This window comes from Physella acuta, unplaced genomic scaffold (assembly GCF_028476545.2).
Source record: "Physella acuta isolate Inbredline_101_S28 unplaced genomic scaffold, ASM2847654v3 ptg000661l, whole genome shotgun sequence".
Classification (NCBI taxonomy): domain Eukaryota; kingdom Metazoa; phylum Mollusca; class Gastropoda; family Physidae; genus Physella; species Physella acuta.
Genome location: NW_026732180.1, coordinates 581,520 through 603,252, shown reverse-complemented (window position 1 = coordinate 603,252; position 21,733 = coordinate 581,520). Strand labels below are relative to the sequence as shown.

General features: G+C 31.2%; 2 protein-coding genes across 4 annotated transcripts; one reads left to right on the top strand and one right to left on the bottom strand.

Moving 5' to 3' along the window:
* Window positions 1–1,069: 1,069 nt before the first annotated feature.
* On the bottom strand, window positions 1,070–9,752 carry LOC131948798 (zinc finger protein 260). Of its 3 annotated transcripts, none has more exons than XM_059310488.1 (2): window positions 9,724–9,752; window positions 1,070–4,652 (listed from the first exon to the last, which is right to left on the bottom strand). In XM_059310488.1, the coding sequence occupies exon 2, from the start codon at window positions 4,606–4,608 to the stop codon at window positions 2,575–2,577; it is 2,034 nt and encodes a 677-aa protein (XP_059166471.1). In that variant the 5' UTR covers window positions 4,609–4,652; window positions 9,724–9,752; the 3' UTR covers window positions 1,070–2,574. The 3 variants fall into 3 exon arrangements, with proteins under 3 accessions (XP_059166471.1, XP_059166470.1, XP_059166469.1); XM_059310487.1 differs by lacking the exon at window positions 9,724–9,752 and adding an exon at window positions 7,328–7,475; XM_059310486.1 differs by lacking the exon at window positions 9,724–9,752 and adding an exon at window positions 7,328–7,475 and having other exon boundaries at window positions 1,070–4,629.
* A 5,840-nt stretch (window positions 9,753–15,592) lies between these two features.
* LOC131948797 (zinc finger protein 883-like) lies at window positions 15,593–20,477 on the top strand. The gene is made up of 2 exons (XM_059310485.1): window positions 15,593–15,700; window positions 17,438–20,477. Exon 2 carries the CDS (start codon window positions 17,481–17,483, stop codon window positions 19,551–19,553), a length of 2,073 nt encoding a protein of 690 aa, XP_059166468.1. The 5' UTR covers window positions 15,593–15,700; window positions 17,438–17,480; the 3' UTR covers window positions 19,554–20,477.
* Window positions 20,478–21,733: the final 1,256 nt, after the last annotated feature.

Genomic DNA, 21,733 nt, shown 5'->3' with positions numbered 1-21,733 from the left:
CAAGAGCCAAAACACAACATTAGGAAAATACAGTTTGACCACTGTACTAATAATACCCAAAAGTGGCGTTCGTTGAGAAAAATTTTTTTTCGATATATAACAAGGCCATTTAAGATCAGCTTCCAGTGACTTTCACCCACTCGCCCACTTCATAGTGTTCAGTAATCAAATGGAAAATATTTCAATGGTATAATTTTAATTTCAGTCCATGTTTGAGGGCCACAAAGATAAGTGACAATGCATAACTGTTGTAAAACACATGTTGGTAAAGTGAATGAAATAGTAGTGGATTAGAGATAGAAAAAATAATAACTAATAAAACATGCAATGCTTATTTGATTAATAAATGTTAAAATCAAGGAAAATTAAAATATAATCAATATATCAATCTTACGCTTTCACACTTTGTCACCCAATTACAGAAACTTGTCACCTTTAGTCTTACAGTAACTTACTTACTCACTCTATTACTCTGTCTCTCTCTCTCTCTCTTTATATATATATATATATATATATATATATATATATATATATATATATATATATATATATATATATATATATATATATATATATATATATATATATATATGTATTTAATTGGTATATTTATATGTACAATTGTAGCCTATACATAAAAAGTTTTGATGTTTTAAATACATTTAAATAAATAATTAAAAGTATACTAATAAAAAGGAATAAAGGAAATTATATAAGAGAAACGGCGGTTGTATGATTTAAAAAAAAAAAACAACACTTGTTTGAACATAACATAAACATGTATGTCGATAACATGTATATCTAAAACTGCATTGTACAAGATTTATTTAAAATCAATAAAGTCATGTAATATATAGTAGTAGATTAGAGATTAAAAAAAACAATAAAACACGCAAAGCTTATTTGATTAATAAATGTTAAAATCAAGGAAAATTAAAATATAATCAATATATCAATCTTACGCTTTCACACTTTGTCACCTAATTACAGAAACTTGTCACCTTTAGTCTAACAGTAACTTACTTACTCACTCTATTACTCTGTCTCTCTCTCTCTCTCTCTTTATATATATATATATATATATATATATATATATATATATATATATATATATATATATATATATGTATTTAATTGGTATATTTATATGTACAATTGTAGCCTATACATAAAAAGTTTTGATGTTTTAAATACATTTAAATAAATAATTAAAAGTATACTAATAAAAAGGAATAAAGGAAATTATATAAGAGAAACGGCGGTTGTATGATTTAAAAAAAAAAAAACACTTGTATGAACATAACATAAACATGTATGTCCATAACATGTATATCTAAAACTGCATTGTACAAGATTTATTTAAAATCAATAAAGTCATGTAATATATAGTAGTAGATTAGAGATTAAAAAAAACAATAAAACACGCAAAGCTTATTTGATTAACAAACATTAAAATCAAGGAAAATTTAAATATAATCAATATATCAATCTTACGCTTTCACACTTTGTCACCCAATTACAGAAACTTGTCACCTCTATTCTAACAGTACCTTACTTACTCACTCTCTCCCCTTATACATATATATATATATATATATATATATATATATATATATATACATTTGGTATATATATATATGTACAATTGTAGCCTATATATAAAAAGTTTTAACGTTTTAAACTGTTCACATTTTGAAAAAAAAAATATATTTAAATAAATTATAACAAGTATAATAATACAAAGGAATGCATGAAATTTTATCAGAGAAACAGCGGTTGTATGATTTAAAAAAAAAACACTTGTATGAATATAACATGAACATGTTTGTGCATAACATTAACATGTATATGTGAAACTGCATTGTACAAGATTTATTTTGCAACAATAAAGTCATTGAACCTGCCACAGTGTAGAAGACAACATTGTTTCTTCATTGTTTTATATAGGTGTATTTATATATAATATATCAAACAAGGTAATCGTAAAGAATGTGCTGTGATGGTTTATGACATCCATTCTTTCCTTGAAGTGTTTTTTCTCTTGTGTGACTATTTAGGATTGTTGTTGCATAATTTAACAAAATTAATTTTTCAACCTTGCCTTAACTGCATTCTTAGTGACATCATACAAATGGACAACAGTCTGATGTTTCAAATGTTTACAAGAAAAAATTCTGACAATTTAAACAATTTAAAAAAAAAATTGTATCTGCTAATCTTTAAAAATGAAATGTTTAGATAGTCAATACATTTGTAGGCCTATTATTCTCTATGACAAATAATAGAATGATGAGGATTATATCCTGTATAAGACACCTAATGAAAGTGAGAACTTTTTAAATGACAAACATCAAAGTCCTATTTTCTGTCTTCACAATGTGACCTCAGTGCAAAACTCATCATTTTATCATAAAGATTAGTGATCCTTGTGAACAAGAATTTTATAACCAACATCAAATGGAGGTGGCTAATTTCCTGAATGACACTTCTGATGATGAGATAGAGAAGCTTTCCTAGAAAACACTTATTGACAAACATCACATTCATGTAGAACGCCTAAATGAGTCTTTTATTCTACAATAATTCATCTTTCAGAGTATAGTTTTTATGACAAACATCACGTTCATGTGGATTGAGCCCAGAATGAGACTTTTTATGACAAGATAAACCCGACTTATGAGCAAACTTTTTGTGACAAACATCACATTCATGTCTTTTGTCTCCTGAATGAATCTTTTCATGTACAGATAAATTACCTCGCTGACTAAACTTTTTATGGCACACATCACATTCATATGGCTTATGTCCAGAGTGAATAATTTTGTGTGTATTTAAACTAGATTTATGAGCAAATTTTCTATGACACACATCACATTCAGGAGGCCCAAGTGGACCGCCTAAATGAGTCTTTTTATGCTCCAATAATTGATCTTTCCGAGAATACTTTTTATGACAAACATCACATTCATGTGGCCTAAGCCCAGAATGAGTCATTTGATGTCGAGATAACCGGGACCTATGAATAAACTTTTTATGACACACATCACATTCATGAGGCCTAAGTGGTCCACCTGAATGAATCTTTTTGTGCTCCAATAATTGACCTTTCCAAGAATACTTTTTATGACACACATCACATTCATGTGGCTTAAGCCCAGAATGAGCAATTTGATGTCGAGATAACTGGTACTTCTGAAAAAACTTTTTATGACACACATCACATTCATATGGTTTCTCATGTAAATGAGTTTTTTTATGCTCAGATAAATGACATTTAAGATTGTAACGTTTTTGACAAACATCACATTCATATGGCTTGAGATTAGAATGTGTATTTTTATGGACAGATAAATGACTCTTCATAGTGAACTTTTTATGACACAAATCACATTCATGTCTTTTGTCTCCTGAATGAATCTTTTCATGTATAGATAAATGACTTCGCCGCCTAAACTTTTTATGGCACACATCACATTCATATGGCTTATGTCCAGCGTGAATAATTTTGTGTGTATTTAAACTAGATTTATGAGCAAACTTTTTATGACACACATCACATTCAGGAGGCCCAAGTGGACCATCTGAATGAGTCTTTTTATGCTCCAATAATTGATCTTTCCGAGAATATTTTCTTTGACAAACATCACATTCATGTGGCTTATGTCCAGAGTGAATAATTTTGTGTGTATTTAAACTAGATTTATAAGCAAACTTTTTATGACACACATCACATTCATGAGGCCCAAGTGGACCATCTGAATGAGTCTTTTTATGCTCCAATAATTTATCTTTTCGAGAATACTTTTTATGACAAACATCACATTCATGTTGCTTAAGCCCAGAATGAGTCATTTGATGTCGAGATAACTGGTACCTCTGAGCAAAGTTTTTATGACACACATCACATTCATTGCATCTGTCTTCAGGATGTAACTTCTTGCTTTTTTTTTTCATAGCACCTTGTTGCGGATGAAAATCATACACATATAAATTCTTTCTTGTGTGAGTTTTTATGTGTTGTGTAATATGATGAAAATGAGTAAATCTTTGACAACACATATCACACTTAAATGTCTTCAATCCCTTATCCCTGGGCTCATACATTGTTGGAAAATTATCAATAACTTCTTTACGAAATTCCTTGAGTTCTTTTAAATCATGATGAAGATCTGATTTTAAAACTGTAAAATTTTTAATAAAAGCATCAGAATCTGGTAAAAATTCAAGCTGTCTTTGAACATCTAAGCTATTTTCGTTTTCGCCCTTAAATGTTGAAAATGTTAAGATATCCTTTTTCATAACATCACACCTTAAAAATTCTGTTGTAACATTTGGTTTCATATCTTTAGAATAAGAAAATGTTTCATATGACTGTTGATCTTCTAAAGTTGAAAATGCAACTGTTTCATTTGACTTGTCTTCAAAAGGTGAAGATTGTGATGATATATTTTGTTTGATAACATTTGATGTTGAAATTAATGTTGATATATTTGGTTTTACATCTTCTAAAGTTGAAATTCCCAATGTTACATCTGATTTTAAATCCATAAATTGTATTGCTAGGTCATTTGATTCCTGTTTAACCACAAGTGCACTTTCTAAAGACATGGCTGATTTTCCCACTCTGCTCTGTAAAATATTTAAAAAGATGGCTAAAAAAGAGAAAATAATAATAGATATGAACAGAAAGATAAAATTATGTTTAAACAGCTCACCTAAAGATATATATATATATATATATATATATATATATATATATATATATATATATATATATATATATATATATATATATATATATATACATATATATACATATATATATATATATATATATATATATATATATATATATATATATATATATATATATATATATATATATATATATATATATATATATATATATACACATATATATTTATATATATTTATATATATTTATATATATATACATATATATATATATATATACACATATATATTTATATATATTTATATATATTTATATATATATATATATATATATATATATATATATATATATATATATATATATATATATATATATATATATATATATATACACATATATATTTATATATATTTATATATAAATACATATATATATACATATATATATATATATATATATATATATATATATATATATATATATATATATATATATATATATATATATATATATAGACCTACATTATGTCTTTATATCTTCATTCAGCTCTTGAAGTGGTTTTGTTTAAGGATTTAAATTTTGCTGAACATTTTCCCCCTTTAGGCCTTAATTTTAATTTTGGGTTAGTAAGAATGAGGTTCCTGTTGCTATATTTAGCTTACATTTGTAGGCATTTATATTTTTAGAATTTTTGAATGGAAATGTTAGAATTTTTAAGAGAGGTTAGATTTATTTAATGAATTGTTATTTTTTACTTATTGTTTCTAGTACTGTGTGAAAGAATAGATAGTTTGGCTGTTATCAAATTTTGGTTTCGGTTTGCAAACCTGTCTTAATTGTATTTTTTTTTAATGATATTATGGCAAAAGGCACTATTATCATAATTGTTTTAACAAATTATATCTTACTTAGTTTAGGGTTAGTGGTTAGGCTAAGAGGCAAGGGTTAGGGCTAGGTATAGATTTAGAAAATAATGTTAGGCATTGTTAGGCCAATTGATTTTTCTTCAAACAGATAATTTCTGATGCTATATCGTGAGATTACAAAAATCTTAATATTTGTATTGAGTTTCGTATACATTCGTTACTGTAAAATATTGTTTCTTTTGACCATGCATTCATGTTTTAACTTAATCTTAAATTTAATTGACTGAAAATTTGCAACAATTAGTAGATCTAAATAGTAATAGTAATTTCATGTGTAGTAATTAATGTTTTATCAAGAAACTGAAAAGAAACGCAGAAGATTTGCGTCCAGTAGATTCTACTAATTCTAGATCTAGTAATTAAGTAAAATAAGACGATTAGATTTACTAAAGTCTAAGGTAGTAAGAAGGAATAGATCAATGTTTACAAGTAGCAATAGTTATTAAAATAACTAGAAATACAAAATAATTAGCAAAACAGTATTCAAAACGCAACTAAAATCAATCTATGCAAATTTTAAAACATTATGTATTAAAAAAAATATGGCGCAAAATAAAATATAGTTCACGGTACTTTATGTGGTTTTCGGAATGGCATGACATAGTTTTACTGCTTTTAACTGCTGTACCATTCCAGAATAATAACGATGCTATATCGTGAGATTACAGTTACCATGAATTTTAACTGAATCAATGAAATAAGTATACTTTGACATACCTAGAGATCTATATTTTATTATGTAAAGTAGTGTCTTTGTTTTTCATGATACTGTAGACTACTATATAGCTGTAGACTTTCAGGATTTCCTCTATTCTATACTCTATAGTATAGAGGAAATGTTGAAAGTGCTTAAATTCCTTTACATCCTGTCGAGGAAATAAACAGTGCACATTTCCTCTCATAATATGATAGATATGAGACCTAAGTAGTGTAGGCCTATATCAGGGATCGGCAACCTTTTGAAGCGGAAGAGCCAAAAGTTACAATTTTCAAAATTTCCCTGGTTTTAAAGAGCCACTAACATTTTTTAAAATTCAAATATTTTATTTTTTTATTAAGATTATTAGTATTTATTCAAGGAGCTGGAGAGCCGCATCTTGATATCAAAAGAGCCGCATGCGGCTCGCGAGCCGCAGGTTGCCGACCCCTGGCCTATATCTATTAATTAACTATTAAATTTAATTAAATACTATTATTTAGTCCAAGGTACTAGGTTGTTAGCAGGTAGGCCCACTCTTTCTAAATTAAAAATGTACACAAAGAAGCAAAAAAAATGAACGTCTGAATGTGGCTTCATTGATAGTAGGCCTTGTATTTACAGGCCTATATTATAATTACTAATTATTAATTAGTAGATACGCTAGATAAATTTAATTTTCTGCTATCTTTTAAATGAACAATTCAATTAGCCGGGAGAATGTTTATACCAGTGTCTGATAATGGAATCTTCTTTAAAAAAGGGGTGTTAGGTTACTGGTAGTTAACTAAATGCACACATGGCTATCTAATGTCAATGCTAACCCTGTCCCTAACCCCAACCCTGGTCCTACCATACGCCTAACCCTAATTTCTAACCATAAAATTAGTCGACATTACAATACTACTAACATTACCCAACACCCCTTTTTTAAAGAAGATTCTATTATCAGACACAGTTATCTATAATCATCCAAATAATCCTACAGATAACTAAATGATAGATCACCTTTAATAAAAACCAGAAGTACTGTCCTAAAATTAACTTTTGACAACAATATTTATTTAGGGCTTAGGGTAATCCATCGCTTTAGGTACGTTAAATCGGCCACAGCTAAGATCTAGATCTAGATCTAGAGCTCTAGTAGTAGTACTGTACGAAAAAGTTACTTCATTGTCAAGCAGAAGTAGATCTAGAATCTAGATCTATATAGTAGGTTTAATTATGGATTTTTTAAAATAAAATATTCTGTTATTTCAAATACACTATTAAGTTCCTTACCCCTTAAGAGAACATTTGACACCACATTTAAATATCTAGCTTACTCAGTTGACGAGAAAAGAGAGAATTTTAAAATTTGTCTAGAATGGAAAATGAATGACAAAACCCACGTTCTCGATCCCTGCCGGCATGGCATGACGTCGTGAACTGGTGTGCACAAGTTTTTTAAGGGGTGTGTCAACTTAGGTTATTTACTCACCGGAAAATAACAAAAAAAAAACCAACTGATTTATAATAAAGCTAGATCTAGTTATTTATTAAATTGGTAAAGGAAAATGTACATTACAAATTCTACTCTACATGTTATTCATACCATTTTTTATGAAATAATGAACACTTGCATAACTCAAATTACCATAAAAAATATTTTTATTTCAAATTCTAATTTTATTAAATATGCTTAAAATAATATGATTGTTATGATAGTCTATAAATACAAGAAATAGGCCTAACTCAATTCACATTATATTGAGTCAACAGTGTGGAAGCTGAAGTTCATACACGGTATTAGTGTCTTTTTTTTTTACATTACATTTTTTTTCATATTGAAAACGTGACGTGTAATTTTTTTTTTAATAAAATCTCCAAACATCGTCACTCGCGTGATTGCTTGCTTATGTTTACTATCCCGCGGGTGAAAAATCCCACCACGGTCGAGGGGTCACTGTGCGGTCAGCAGGCCTGTAGTACACGTCATAGAATGAACACGCGTACTCGAGATCGTCGGTGTCTTCACTTCTCTCTCTCTCTTTCCCCCCCCCCCCCCTTCTTCAAGCAAATTATAATAGAGTAGAGCCGAATGGATACAAAACTAACGTTACTAAGACTAATTTTAAAACTTAGCTTAATTTTTTTTGTCACTCTCTTAAAAGATAAAGCAAATGTAGTTTAATGTAGTAAGGTAAAGTAATTTAAATATTCAATATCAACTTGAAGTCGATCTATCTTGATAAAATCTGTCAAGAAAAAAAAACGATAAAAGATCTCCACCCTGAACTTAAACCAATTGTAATTTTAACAGACGAAAATGATGCTCGCGCACATTTTTTTTTAACTAGATCTACGTCTAGCTTTAAAAATAATAAACACATAAACGCTTAAAATGCCCGTAAACAGATTATTTAGCGCCAAAAAAAAAAAGGCCGCTGAACAAGCATTGTTTAAAATACGCAGCAATGAAAAAGGCTAACGGCCTATCAAATAACTCTAAAAATCGCCCGAAATTAGGCCTAGCTCTGAAAAAGGCCACTGAACGAGCATCACTGATTATATAAACGAATAGGCCACGCAGCGTTGACGAGGTTAACCACCGGTCACGAATTAAATTCAACGCAGCTAGTGTCGGCCCACAGTGAAGAAAAAAAATCAATATAGGCCATATTTTAATAAAATTACTAATACAATAATAATTTCCACAATTTTACTTTTTCTGCACACGCTGCAGTTGAATTATAATTAAAATACTAGACTTAAAGGTTCATTCCGCAAAAAACAAAAACTAGTTGTTTCTGTGAGGTAACTAGCGTAACAATGACGTCACGATAGTAAACAACGCGGACAGAAATTTCTGCATTGGTACCTCATCCTCATATTCGATTTTTAAAAAATGTATCAACATATCTGTAATTAATCATTATAAATATCTCAATTATATATTTCTGCATTTGTACCAGGGGGTTTCGACCATGTACTGGGCCGTTTAAGGCGGCAGTTCAGTTTTTCCCAAGAGTACTCGACAAAAATAGCGTGTATTAATTAAAACCACGTATCTCGTGAATATTTCGAACATTTTAAGGCATGGCGTCCATTTAGTTAGCATCTCACATTAAAATAATGATGAGATTTTGCGATATTAGCAGTTTTTTCATTTGTCGTGTAACGGACCCCTAAAAAAAACGAAAAAAAAACGCAAAAAACGACGAGTGACGTTTCAGGGTCAGAGGTCATCCCGCCATCTCAGCCAGGAGACGATCTACTATATAGATCTAGATCTAGTATATTGTGAAATATTTGTGTCAAATATTAGGCCTATAGATAACTGAATAATCAACCAAAATCAATGGCTAAATATATCAGAAATTAACTTTAAACAGCATTATTTGAGAGCAAGATTTGCTATATACTATACTAGATCTAGATCTATATAAACAGCAGCCATTTGTAAAATAGCGTGGCTTAGGCTGAATCTTCCGCTATAAGTTTAACAAAATAAAACTTAAACAAGATGGCTGCTGTAGAAAATGAGCATGGTTGCATCTGATGAAAACATCACTAGTCTTCATTTATTTCTGAAAAGTTTTAATTCAATGGTTAAAAAAACAGGTACATAAATGGGTAATCTATCGTTTTAGCGTAATCAATTCGGCTGCAGTAGTAATGTGCGGGAGAGGTAACTAATGAATATATTCGTTTAAATAAGTATAGTTAATAGGTTTAATTATGGATTTTTTAAAATAAAATATTCTGTTATTTCAAATACACTATTAAGTTCCTTACCCCTTAAGAGAACATTTGACACCACATTTAAATATCTAGCTTACTCAGTTGACGAGAAAAGAGAGAATTTTAAAATTAGTCTAGAATGGAAAATGAATGACAAAACCCACGTTCTAGATATGACGTCGTGAACTGGTGTGCACAAGTTTTTTAAGGGGTGTGTCAACTTAGGTTATTTACTCACCGGAAAATAACAAAAAAAAAACCAACTGATTGATAATAAAACTAGATCTAGTTATTTATTAAATTGGTAAAGGAAAATGTACATTACAAATTCTACTCTACATGTTATTCATACCATTTTTATGAAATAATGAACACTTGCATAACTCAAATTACCATAAAAAATATTTTTATTTCAAATTCTAATTTTATTAAATTATGCTTAAAATAATATGATTGTTATGATAGTCTATAAATACAAGAAATAGGCCTACATTTTACACTCAATTCACATTATATTGAGTCAACAGTGTGGAAGCTGAAGTTCATACACGGTATTAGTGTCTTTTTTTTTACATTACATTTTTTTTTCATATTGAAAACGTGACGTGTAATTTTTTTTAAATAAAATCTCCAAACATCGTCACTCGCGTGATTGCTTGCTTATGTTTACTATCCCGCGGGTGAAAAATCCCACCACGGTCGAGGGGTCACTGTGCGGTCAGCAGGCCTGTAGTACACGTCATAGAATGAACACGCGTACACGAGATCGTCGGTGTCTTCACTTCTCTCTCTCTCTTCCCCCCCCCCCCCCTTCTTCAAGCAAATTATAATAGAGTAGAGCCGAATGGATACAAAACTAAGACTAATTTTAAAACTTAGCTTAATTTTTTTTTTGTCTACTCTCTTAAAAGATAAAGCAAATGTAGTTTAATGTAGTAAGGTAAAGTAATTTAAATATTCAATATCAACTTGAAGTCGATCTATCTTGATAAAATCTGTCAAGAAAAAAAAACGATAAAAGATCTCCATCCTGAACTTAAACCAATTGTAATTTTAACAGACGAAAATGATGCTCGCGCACATTTTTTTTTAACTAGATCTACGTCTAGCTTTAAAAATAATAAACACATAAACGCTTAAAATGCCCGTAAACAGATTATTTAGCGCCAAAAAAAAAAAGGCCGCTGAACAAGCATTGTTTAAAATACGCAGCAATGAAAAAGGCTAACGGCCTATCAAATAAGTCTAAAAATCGCCCGAAATTAGGCCTAGCTCTGAAAAAGGCCACTGAACGAGCATCACTGATTATATAAACGAATAGGCCACGCAGCGTTGACGAGGTTAACCACCGGTCACGAATTAAATTCAATGCAGCTACTGTCGGCCCACAGTGAAGAAAAAAAAATCAATATAGGCCCTACTAATATTTTAATAAAATTACTAATACAATAATAATTTCCACAATTTTACTTTTTCTGCACACGCTACAGTTGAATTATAATTAAAATACTAGACTTAAAGGTTCATTCCGCAAAAAACAAAAACTAGTTGTTTCTGTGAGGTAACTAGCGTAACAATGACGTCACGATAGTAAACAAAGCGGACAGAAATTTCTGCATGGGTACCTCATCCTCATATTCGATTTTTAAAAAATGTATCAACAGATCTGTAATTAATCATTATAAATATCTCAATTATATATTTCTGCATTTGTACCAGGGGGTTTCGACCATGTACTGGGCCGTTTAAGGCGGCAGTTCAGTTTTTCCCAAGAGTACTCGACAAAAATAGCGTGTATTAATTAAAACCACGTATCTCGTGAATATTTCGAACATTTTAAGGCATGGCGTCCATTTAGTTAGCATCTCACATTAAAATAATGATGAGATTTTGCGATATTAGCAGTTTTTTCATTTGTCGTGTAACGGACCCCTAAAAAAAACGAAAAAAAACGAAAAAAACGACGAGTGACGTTTCAGGGTCAGAGGTCATCCCGCCATCTCAGCCAGAAGACGATCTAATAGTTAAGTCAAATTTTACAAAATATAACAGATACTTGATTAAAAATAACAATCAGTGACCAAAACAATTTAAAATATCATGAAACTAACTTTAAACTAGGTGTTTGAGATAAATATTAGTAGATAAAAACAGCGGCCATCTTTCCAAATAAAATTTAGAGTAGTTTCCCTTGAGACAAATGTCTATTCGTATGTATATTGTGTTGACTTTGTTGTTTAATATACATAGTTGTCTTGTTTAATATAAGTAGGACAGAGGGCCATCTTCTTATCTTTAATTTCAATTGAAATTAAGGTTATGCATGTATGTAAATCCAAGATCTCAAAAACTTTTGGGAGGTCCATCATTTATTAAACCCTTTTGTACTGATGAACTTGTCAATTATTAGGTCGTCCATATTCTTCATAAATGACGTTGGACTCAAAATATGGGACGGGGTAAAATATTTTTTAAAAACATGATGAAGAATATATTCGTTTTCGTTAGAAATTGTGATTACGCCTTCGTTCGGGTATAGTAGAACTGCGATATGATATTAAATCATCATCTTGCTTTTAGTGACGATTGGGGGAAAGGGAATTCATCGGGAAAAGTATGACGTCATTTATGGACAGGACCGGCGCTACCTATAAGGCGAACCAGGCTGTCGCCTAGGGCTCTGTCCTTAGGCGGGGGGGGGGGGGCGCCAAAATGGGTTGGAAAAACAAATTGAAGGTTTGAGGGGGGGGGGGTGCAAAACGTAAGCTTGTCCCCGGGTCGCTACGCCTCTGATAATACGGGGGCATGAAAAAAATTGCAGAGGGGGGGGGGGGGGGCGCTTTTATTAATTAAATAACCTGGCGCCGGCACTGTTTATAGGTGATCCATTTAAGCCTAGTTGTTTATTTTGTCTGTAGACATTAGTCCTAGGCCTACACTTTTTCTGAATTAAGATTATTGTGTTTATAAAAATAGTTTTAAATTTTAATTATTTACATCTGAATACCACATGGGCTTTTTTCTTTGCCTTCTGCTTTCATAAGTTTTTTGATTTGTTCAATAGTCGATGTTTACCCATCCCCACCATCCATTATTACAAAAACAAAAAACACCCACTATATAGTGATATCTCCCTATAGAAAAAAAACTAGATCAACCTATAGTTCGTAGGAAAATTAGAATCTATCACTTATTCGTCTGTTAAAAAAAAGAAATACGTTATTTTTCTCAACCCCGCCGTTTCATCCCCCACTAAGCACAACGTCACAAAGTTCGCGGCGCGCGTGACGTCATTTGTCATTAGGCTAATGTTAAAGAAAGAGATGCCGCGTAATTAAAAAATTCAAAACAGGCACTATTGCGTTGAGACTTTAGCGACGTTTAGTCCGACGAATAGATCTAAATGACTTTAGTACGGTATATTATATTGGTGTTTATTTTATTACAGTGGCATGCTGTGCTCCCTCTACTACAAAAATTCGCGTGCTTTTAATTTCTGCAACCTGCTGCCCTGAGACGTTCGGCTCTAAAATGCCCGTGACACAGCGGCTTCCGTAAATACATTTAGGCTCCCGCTCCCACCTATAAACTTTGTCTGCCGATTAAGCTCCACGCAAAACTTTTGATTGATATGTGGACATAAGCGGCGCTAGTGGTGGTGTCAACGGGGGCCTCCCTCCCCCCCCCACCCCCCAAGCTCAGCTCTTAAAGGTGCTCCACACTTCATAAAAGACAAAATTGATGTTCAGACATCGTCGGACTCGGGCGTTTAGCCGACTGCCGTATTCCTAATGCACCGTCCACTGCTAACACTATTTCTATATTAAACTCAAGCCTATACTGAGCTCTGGCTTTTTACATTAGCTGCTGTCGTATTAAGGGTTAATCTTTTGTTATGCCCCATGTCGCGAAACTTGCTGTTTTGTCCAATTTTACCTGCAAGCCAATAATTGTCTTGGATTCTTGTCGAATATCGTTGCCTGGAGCTACTTGGTTTGAGCCTTATTGTCAGAAGTTATTACATTTGGTGTCAATGTAGTGCGGCCTATTTTCGTCGGTAGGCATTTAGTGGCGGGCCCTTTTTGGCGGGGATGGTGTGCTGAGGTTGTTTAACACCGCTAAGGACAACAGGCTTGCAATAGTTATGATCATTCGTTATGAGTAAAGGTATGCATGAAAACGAACGCTTTATGTTCCTCATTTTCAATGAGCACAGCTTTATAGAAGTCTTCCATAATTGACGTCACTCATCCCCTCCCCCCCCCCCCGATCACCCCTTCATTATAGGTCATAAATTGCAGTCCTACGTAAATTGACGTCACATTAGAATAGCATATGTGACATCGTTTATGGACAACCCCATATTTCTCATTTTGGGTATTTGGTATCAACATTTTGACAACAAAGGTTGTTCAAAATGTGTATTGGAGGTTAGGACTTGACATCTACCATAAATGACATCAAGCACTTGAGGGGTGGAGTAACTGGTTTTGAGACGACGTTTTACGCGGGAAAGGGGAGAGTTAAGAAACGTGAAACGTTATGTATTTGGCCTAATACAAAAATGCTGAAACAATTCTTTTTCGTTCGAATTATGAATTATGGCTTGACGTTTTAACAGTAATAACAGGCAGGGCAAAAAGGTAATTTTCGACATTACGACTATTTCGTGACGGCGAAAATGGGGGGGGGGGGGGTTACGGTGAAGAGATGTCAAAAAACGTGACGTCATTTATGATTAAATCACTAATTAAAGGAAAAAAGCATGAAAATATGAAATGAAAATAGCAAACAAACAATAACACAAACAATAACAATTAACTCAAACTAATATTTAAATAAACATTAGATATGTAGTGGTAGCTATATAAAAATAGGGAGTTTCTTAAAAAATTGCATCTCATAATCAGTCATAATCTATAATAATAATAATTCTAGAACTGATGTTTATTGTCAGTCAATTAAAGTTTAAATTGTTTAAAGGGCAGAATTAAAAAAAAAAAACGCATGCTTTGTATTTAAACACAAGACAGACGTATTTAATAGCAAACATCAATACATTTCCATACAAATAGAAATTAAAGGGAAATGACTCAAAATAATATTTTCTTAAGATGGCCGCTGTTTTTAATAGCAAATTTAGTATCTGAAACATCGTTGTTAAACCTTAATTTCATGACATTTTTATTGATTTAACCCTTAAATATGGTTTAATATTCAATTATCTTTAGTATTTTAGTAGAATATGCAAAAATATATTCATATTTAAGCCATATTTATTAGTTACCTTATCCCTACATTACTAGTGACGACCGAATTGATTACGCTAAAACGATAGATTACCCATAAATGAAACAAGGAAACTTTTTTGTATTTTTCTAATCAACCAAAATCAATGGCTAAATATATCAGAAATTAACTTTAAACAGCATTATTTGAGAGCAAGATTTGCTATATACTATACTAGATCTAGATCTATATAAACAGCAGCCATTTGTAAAATAGCGTGGCTTAGGCTGAATCTTCCGCTATAAGTTTAACAAAATAAAACTTAAACAAGATGGCTGCTGTAGAAAATGAGCATGGTTGCATCTGATGAAAACATCACTAGTCTTCATTTATTTCTGAAAAGTTTTAATTCAATGGTTAAAAAAACAGGTACATAAATGAAACAAGGAAACTTTTTTGTATTTTTCTAAACATAAATCTTCCTCAAAATGTGAAATAATTATTAAAATTTATTATTTAAGGAGTCACCTGTTTTTCACATTACTAGTCGCGGGCGATTTTACGTACCCAAAACGATAGATTACCTAATTTTGCATAGGCCTAACTAGTTATTTTTAAATGTTTCAACAAAACATTTCTGCTACTACACATTGTTTAACACACAGGCTTCGTACGCAGTCTAGAAAAAGTCTTGAATTTAGAAAAGGGAATTTCCACACAATTACAGACTTTAAGTCAAATAAATGTTTAAATTGTGAGGAATTTTCTTGTAAACATTGTTAACATCAGCCTGTAGATAATAGATTCTATATGTGTATGATGCCACTAGGCACTAAGAGTGCAATTTATGCAAAGTTGAAAAATTAATTTTGTTAAACTAGATCTAGACCTAAGGAAGGGGAAACCCACTCTAGACTAGATAATAGTACGTAAAAATATAACATGACCGCTGCAACTGCTATCAACAGCTAGATTCTCACCCTCACTTTCCATTCCCCCCCCCCCCCCCCACCCCATCTATGACGACGGTTTACGGGCAACAATGAAAAGAGCAAGCAGAACATGTTATTATCTGCCCTTAGTTTCAAATCGTTTAAATACTTAATAACTAAATTAACTGCCCCTAATAGTCGTCACTAAACTCAGCTCTATGATTGTTAACATTTGGCGTGAACCACAGCTCACCAGACTGGTGGGGGTGGTAGGGATATGCCTAGATAGCGGGGTAGAAAGCTAAGCTGCAAGGTGTCTGGTATGGTCACTATGAAGAGAATTATATATATAGATAATTTGTATTAGAACAATAACAAAATTAAATACAATGTACAGTAATACAATAGACAGGCTGTACAGGTACATCGAGAACTTGATTCTAACTACCCCAAAATTAAAAGGAAAAATGTTCCAGCAAAATTTAAATCTTTAAACAAATCAACATCTAGAGCTGAAAGAAGATATATATATATATATATATATATATATATATATATATATATATATATATATATATATATATATATATATATATATATATATATATATATATATATATATATATATATATATATATATATATATATATATATATATATATATATATATATTACAATTAGACCTACATTATATCTTTAGGAGGGCAGTTTAAACATTACACAATATCACTAGCTATGCTCCCTCTAGGCTGCGCTACTGCGCAGTAGTTTTGTTAAATACATATATCCTAGTATAAGTTGTTTAGAACACCGTTCAAACAAAATAAACCTTGCACATTGGATTTTTTCCCTTAGATCACTATATACTTGGTATTTATTATAGGGTTCATACTTTAAAGTATACCATATAGAGTGTCAACATTTTTTTTTAAGGAAAATTACTGAATTTTGTCTTAGGCCAAAATACTTCACCTCTCCACATCTAATAAAGAGAGTTACTAAAAAGTTAAAAATAATTATTATTCATGTTGATGTATTAAATAATAGCTAGAGAGTTTTTTATTAAAACTAAAAAAATGTAAGGCCTAAAGTAATGGACCTCTCCATATCTTATGAAGAGAGTTACTGAAAGTTGAAAACTATTTAAATATTATTCTTGTAGATGTATTAAAATTTAGATATTTTAGGGGGAAAAATGTTTTAAAAAATAATCTATTTTTATTTTATTTTTTAGCCATCTATTTAAATGTATGCAGAACAGATTGGGAAAATAAGCCATGTCTTTGCAAAGTGCACTTGTGGTTAAACAGGAATCAAATGACCAAGTAATACAATTTATGGATTTAAAATCAGATGTAACATTGGCAATTTTAACTTTAGAAGATGTGAAACCAAATTTATCAACATTGATTTCAACTTCAAATGTTATCAAACAAAATATATCATCACAATCTTCACCTTTTGAAGACAAGACAAATGAAACAGTTGCATTTTCAACTTCAGAAGATCAACAATCAGATGAAGCATTTTCTTTTTCTAAAGATATGAAACCAAATGTTTCAACAGAATTTTCAAGGTGTGATGTTATGAAAAATGATATCTTAACATTTTCATCATTTAAGAGTGAAAATGAAAATAGCTTAGATGTTCAAAGACAGCTTGAATATTTACCAGATTCTGATGGTTTTTTTATTAAAAATTTTACAGTTTTAAAATCAGATCTTCATCATGATTTAAAAGAACTCAAGGAATTGCATGAAAAAGTTATTGATAATTTTCCAACAATGTATGAGCTCAGGGATAAGGGACTGAAGACTTATAAGTGTGATATGTGTTGTCAAAGATTTACTCATTTTGATTGTATTACACAACATATGAAAACTCACACAAGAAAGAATTCATATGGGTATGATTTTCATCAGCAACAAGGTGCTATGAACAGTCATGTAAAACAGCTTAAGAAAATAAACAAGAAGTTTTCTTTGCATAAATTACATTCTGAAGACAGATGCAATGAATGTGATGTGTGTCATAAAAAGTTTGCTCATAAGTCTAGTTTATACGCACACAAAGTTATTCACTCTAGGCTTAGGCCATATGAATGTGACGCATGTCATAAAACGTTTTATCGAAAAATTCATTTATCTCAACATAAATATGTTCATCTACAATTAAGACCTTATGAATGTGATGTGTGTCCTAAAAGTTTTACAGAGAAATGTCAATTAGTAAGGCATAAAAATATTCATTCAGGTCTCAGACCATACGAATGTGATGTGTGTTATAAGAAGTTTGCTCGGAAGTTTTATTTATCTCAACATAAAAATATTCACTATGGACTAAAGCCACATGAATGTGAGGTGTGTCATAAAAAGTTCACTATAAAGAGTAATTTATCTGAACATAAAAAAACACATTCTAATCTCAAGCCATATGAATGTGATGTTTGTCAAAAACGTTTTAATCTTAAACGTCATTTAAGTCAGCATAAAAAAACTCATTTACATGAGAAACAGTATGAATGTGATGTGTGTCATAAAAAGTTTGCCAGGCAGTCTGGTTTATCTAAACACAAAATTATTCACTCAGGACTAAAGCCACATGAATGTGATGTGTGTCATAAAAAGTTTATTCAGAAAAGTAATTTAGCAACCCATAAAACAATTCACTCTGAAAACAGACAATATGAGTGTGATGTGTGTCATACAAAGTTTACTCGTAAGTCTAGTTTAATAATGCACAAAAATATTCATTCTGGATGTGAGCCACATGAATGTGATCTGTGCAATAAAAAGTTCATTAATAAAGGTCGATTAGCAAGACATAAAAGTATTCATTCAGGAAACAAACCATATGCATGTGATATGTGTCATAAAAACTTAAGTAGTAAGCGTAGTATGTCTGACCATTTAAATTCTCATTTAGAAATTGTACCACATGAATGTAATGTGTGTAATAAAAAATTTGGTAGTAAATATAGTTTAACTAAACATCTAAAGTCTCATTTAGGAATTAAGACAAATGGATGTAATGTGTGTCATAAAAAGTTTGTTTCAAAAGCCTATTTAATTCAACATCAACTCTCTCATTCTGGACTTAGGCCTCATGAATGTGATGTGTGTCATAAAAAATTTGCTTATAAGTCTAATTTATATCGACATCAAAAGTCTCATTCTGGACTTAGGCTACATGAATGTGATGTTTGTCATAAAAAGTATACTCTGAAAGATGAATTATTGAAGCATAAAAAGACTCATTCAGGCGTTCCACATGAATGTGATGTGTGTCATAAAATGTTTTCTTGGAAATCTTCTCTATCTACCCATCAGAAGTCTCATGTTTGTCATTAAAATGTTCTCACTGTCAATAGGTGTCTTATACAGGATAGGCTTATAATAATCCTCATCATTCTAGTATTTTTGTAATAGAAATTAATAGGTCTATTGTTTATTTTAACTTTTCATTTTAAAGATAAACAAATACAATGTTTTTTAAACTTAAGTGTTTAAAGTTTGATGATTGTTGTTATAATCATTTGAAACATCAGCCTGTAGTTCATTTGTATGATGCCACTAAGAAAGAGGTTAATGCTAGTTTGAAAAATTAATTTTATTAAATTTTTGCAACAATAATTTATAAATATTCACACAAGAGAAAAAGCACTTCAAGGTAAGAATGGATGTCATTAATCATCACAGCACATACTTTAAGATTACCTTGTATATTTATATATACACCATGGTAGGTTTGATGACGGTTTTGTTGCAAAATGGATCTTGTACACGGTATGGACATATATGTTTATATGTTATATTTATTTAAGTTTTTTCATAGAATCGTTGTTTCTCACTTATAATTTTATGTATTCCATGTATTAGTATACTTTTTATACTTTATTTAAATGTATATATATATGTTTTTTTTTTAAATACGGACAACTTACAACATCAAAATGTTTTATATATAATCTACAATTGTACATATAAATATATGTAATAGTTTGATATATATATATATATATAGAGAGAGAGAGAGAGAGAGGAAAAATAAGGTATAGTTAGAGGCGATAAGTTTGTGTAATTGTGTGACAAAATGATAGATTAAGACTGATATATCGAATCTGTTTTAATTTACCTTGGTTTTAACGTTTTTAATTTATCTTGATTTTAACGTTTTGTATAATCTCAAATCCATTGCTCTTTATTAGCTTTACTAACATGTGTTTTACAAAAATTATGCACTGTCACTTTTCATCTTTGAAACGCCCTCAAAACATGGACTAAAATTAAAATTTTGCCATATTTGAAATATTTTCCATTTGATTATTGAACACAACGAAGTCTTTCTATATCTTGACTTCTATGAAAAACTAATATAATCTTCTAAAAATAAAGTTAAGATATCCGTTGCTGATTATAATATTAAGAAACTAAGTGTCTTCATTTGATGACATTTCTAACAAAGTATTGAAGATTTCAGCTCCAGTAATCTCTGCATAGCCAAGCTATTATCCAAAACATTTTAAGTATTCAAAGATTATACGACTACACATAAAGAGTAACACCCAAGACCCAAATAACTACAGGCCTATTTCTATACCTTATTCCCTTTCCAAACCATTATAAATAGACCTGTAACATTCCACGCCGTTTGGGTGGATATTTACTAGGTAGTTACATTGATGTACAGAGTATAGTAAATAAATAGCGAAATAAGTAAAGGAATGCATAAGATACATTGAATTTAAAGCTTGTAGGTTAAAAAATTGGACAGAGGCTGGTTTGGAACATTTTTGCAAACAAAAGTGGTGAAAGAGTATAACGTATGGAAGAATAGTCGAAAACAAAGCTGATTTGCGTGGATTTCAAATTTCATCCCATTCTGTACAATAAACATAGTAAATACCAAAGAATATGAATACAAACGAGACGAAAGTGTTGGGGTGGGTTGGGGGAAATTTTCTCATAAAAGAGTTCAAATAAGATCATATACGTTATTAAAGTTAACAAAACAATTGTAAGTATAAATTTACAGAAAAAAACAATGAATACAAAAGGAGGATGTGTCATTGGGGTCATTTTGTACGTTGTGGACCAAAGTACAGGTGGCCAACCTGTCTGGGGAGCCCGTCTACATCTCCAGTAGGACCTGTCTAGCCACGATCCACCCGCTCGAGCTGGTCCCTCCAAACCTGTAGTAGAGGGTTAACTCTCTAGTGGCTGAGGTGGTCATAGATTCGTCCCTGTCAACCGCGACTCACCCTTTCACACCAGAGCTTTCATTTTCCAGCCTGATGGCAGAAACCCTGGATCCACCACAGCGGGCGTTTCTGGAGAAATTACTCCGGGTATTCACAGATGTCTTTGCTTGGACGGACGACCAGTTGGGTTTTAAGAGATAAAACACAGCATCCCACTAACCAGCGACGTACCAGTGGCGTTGCCATACCGCCGAGTTCCACCTACAGAGTTCGCTACAGTAAAAAAAAAACGCACAGAAAAGTTGATGGCCAGGGCATTATCCAACCCAG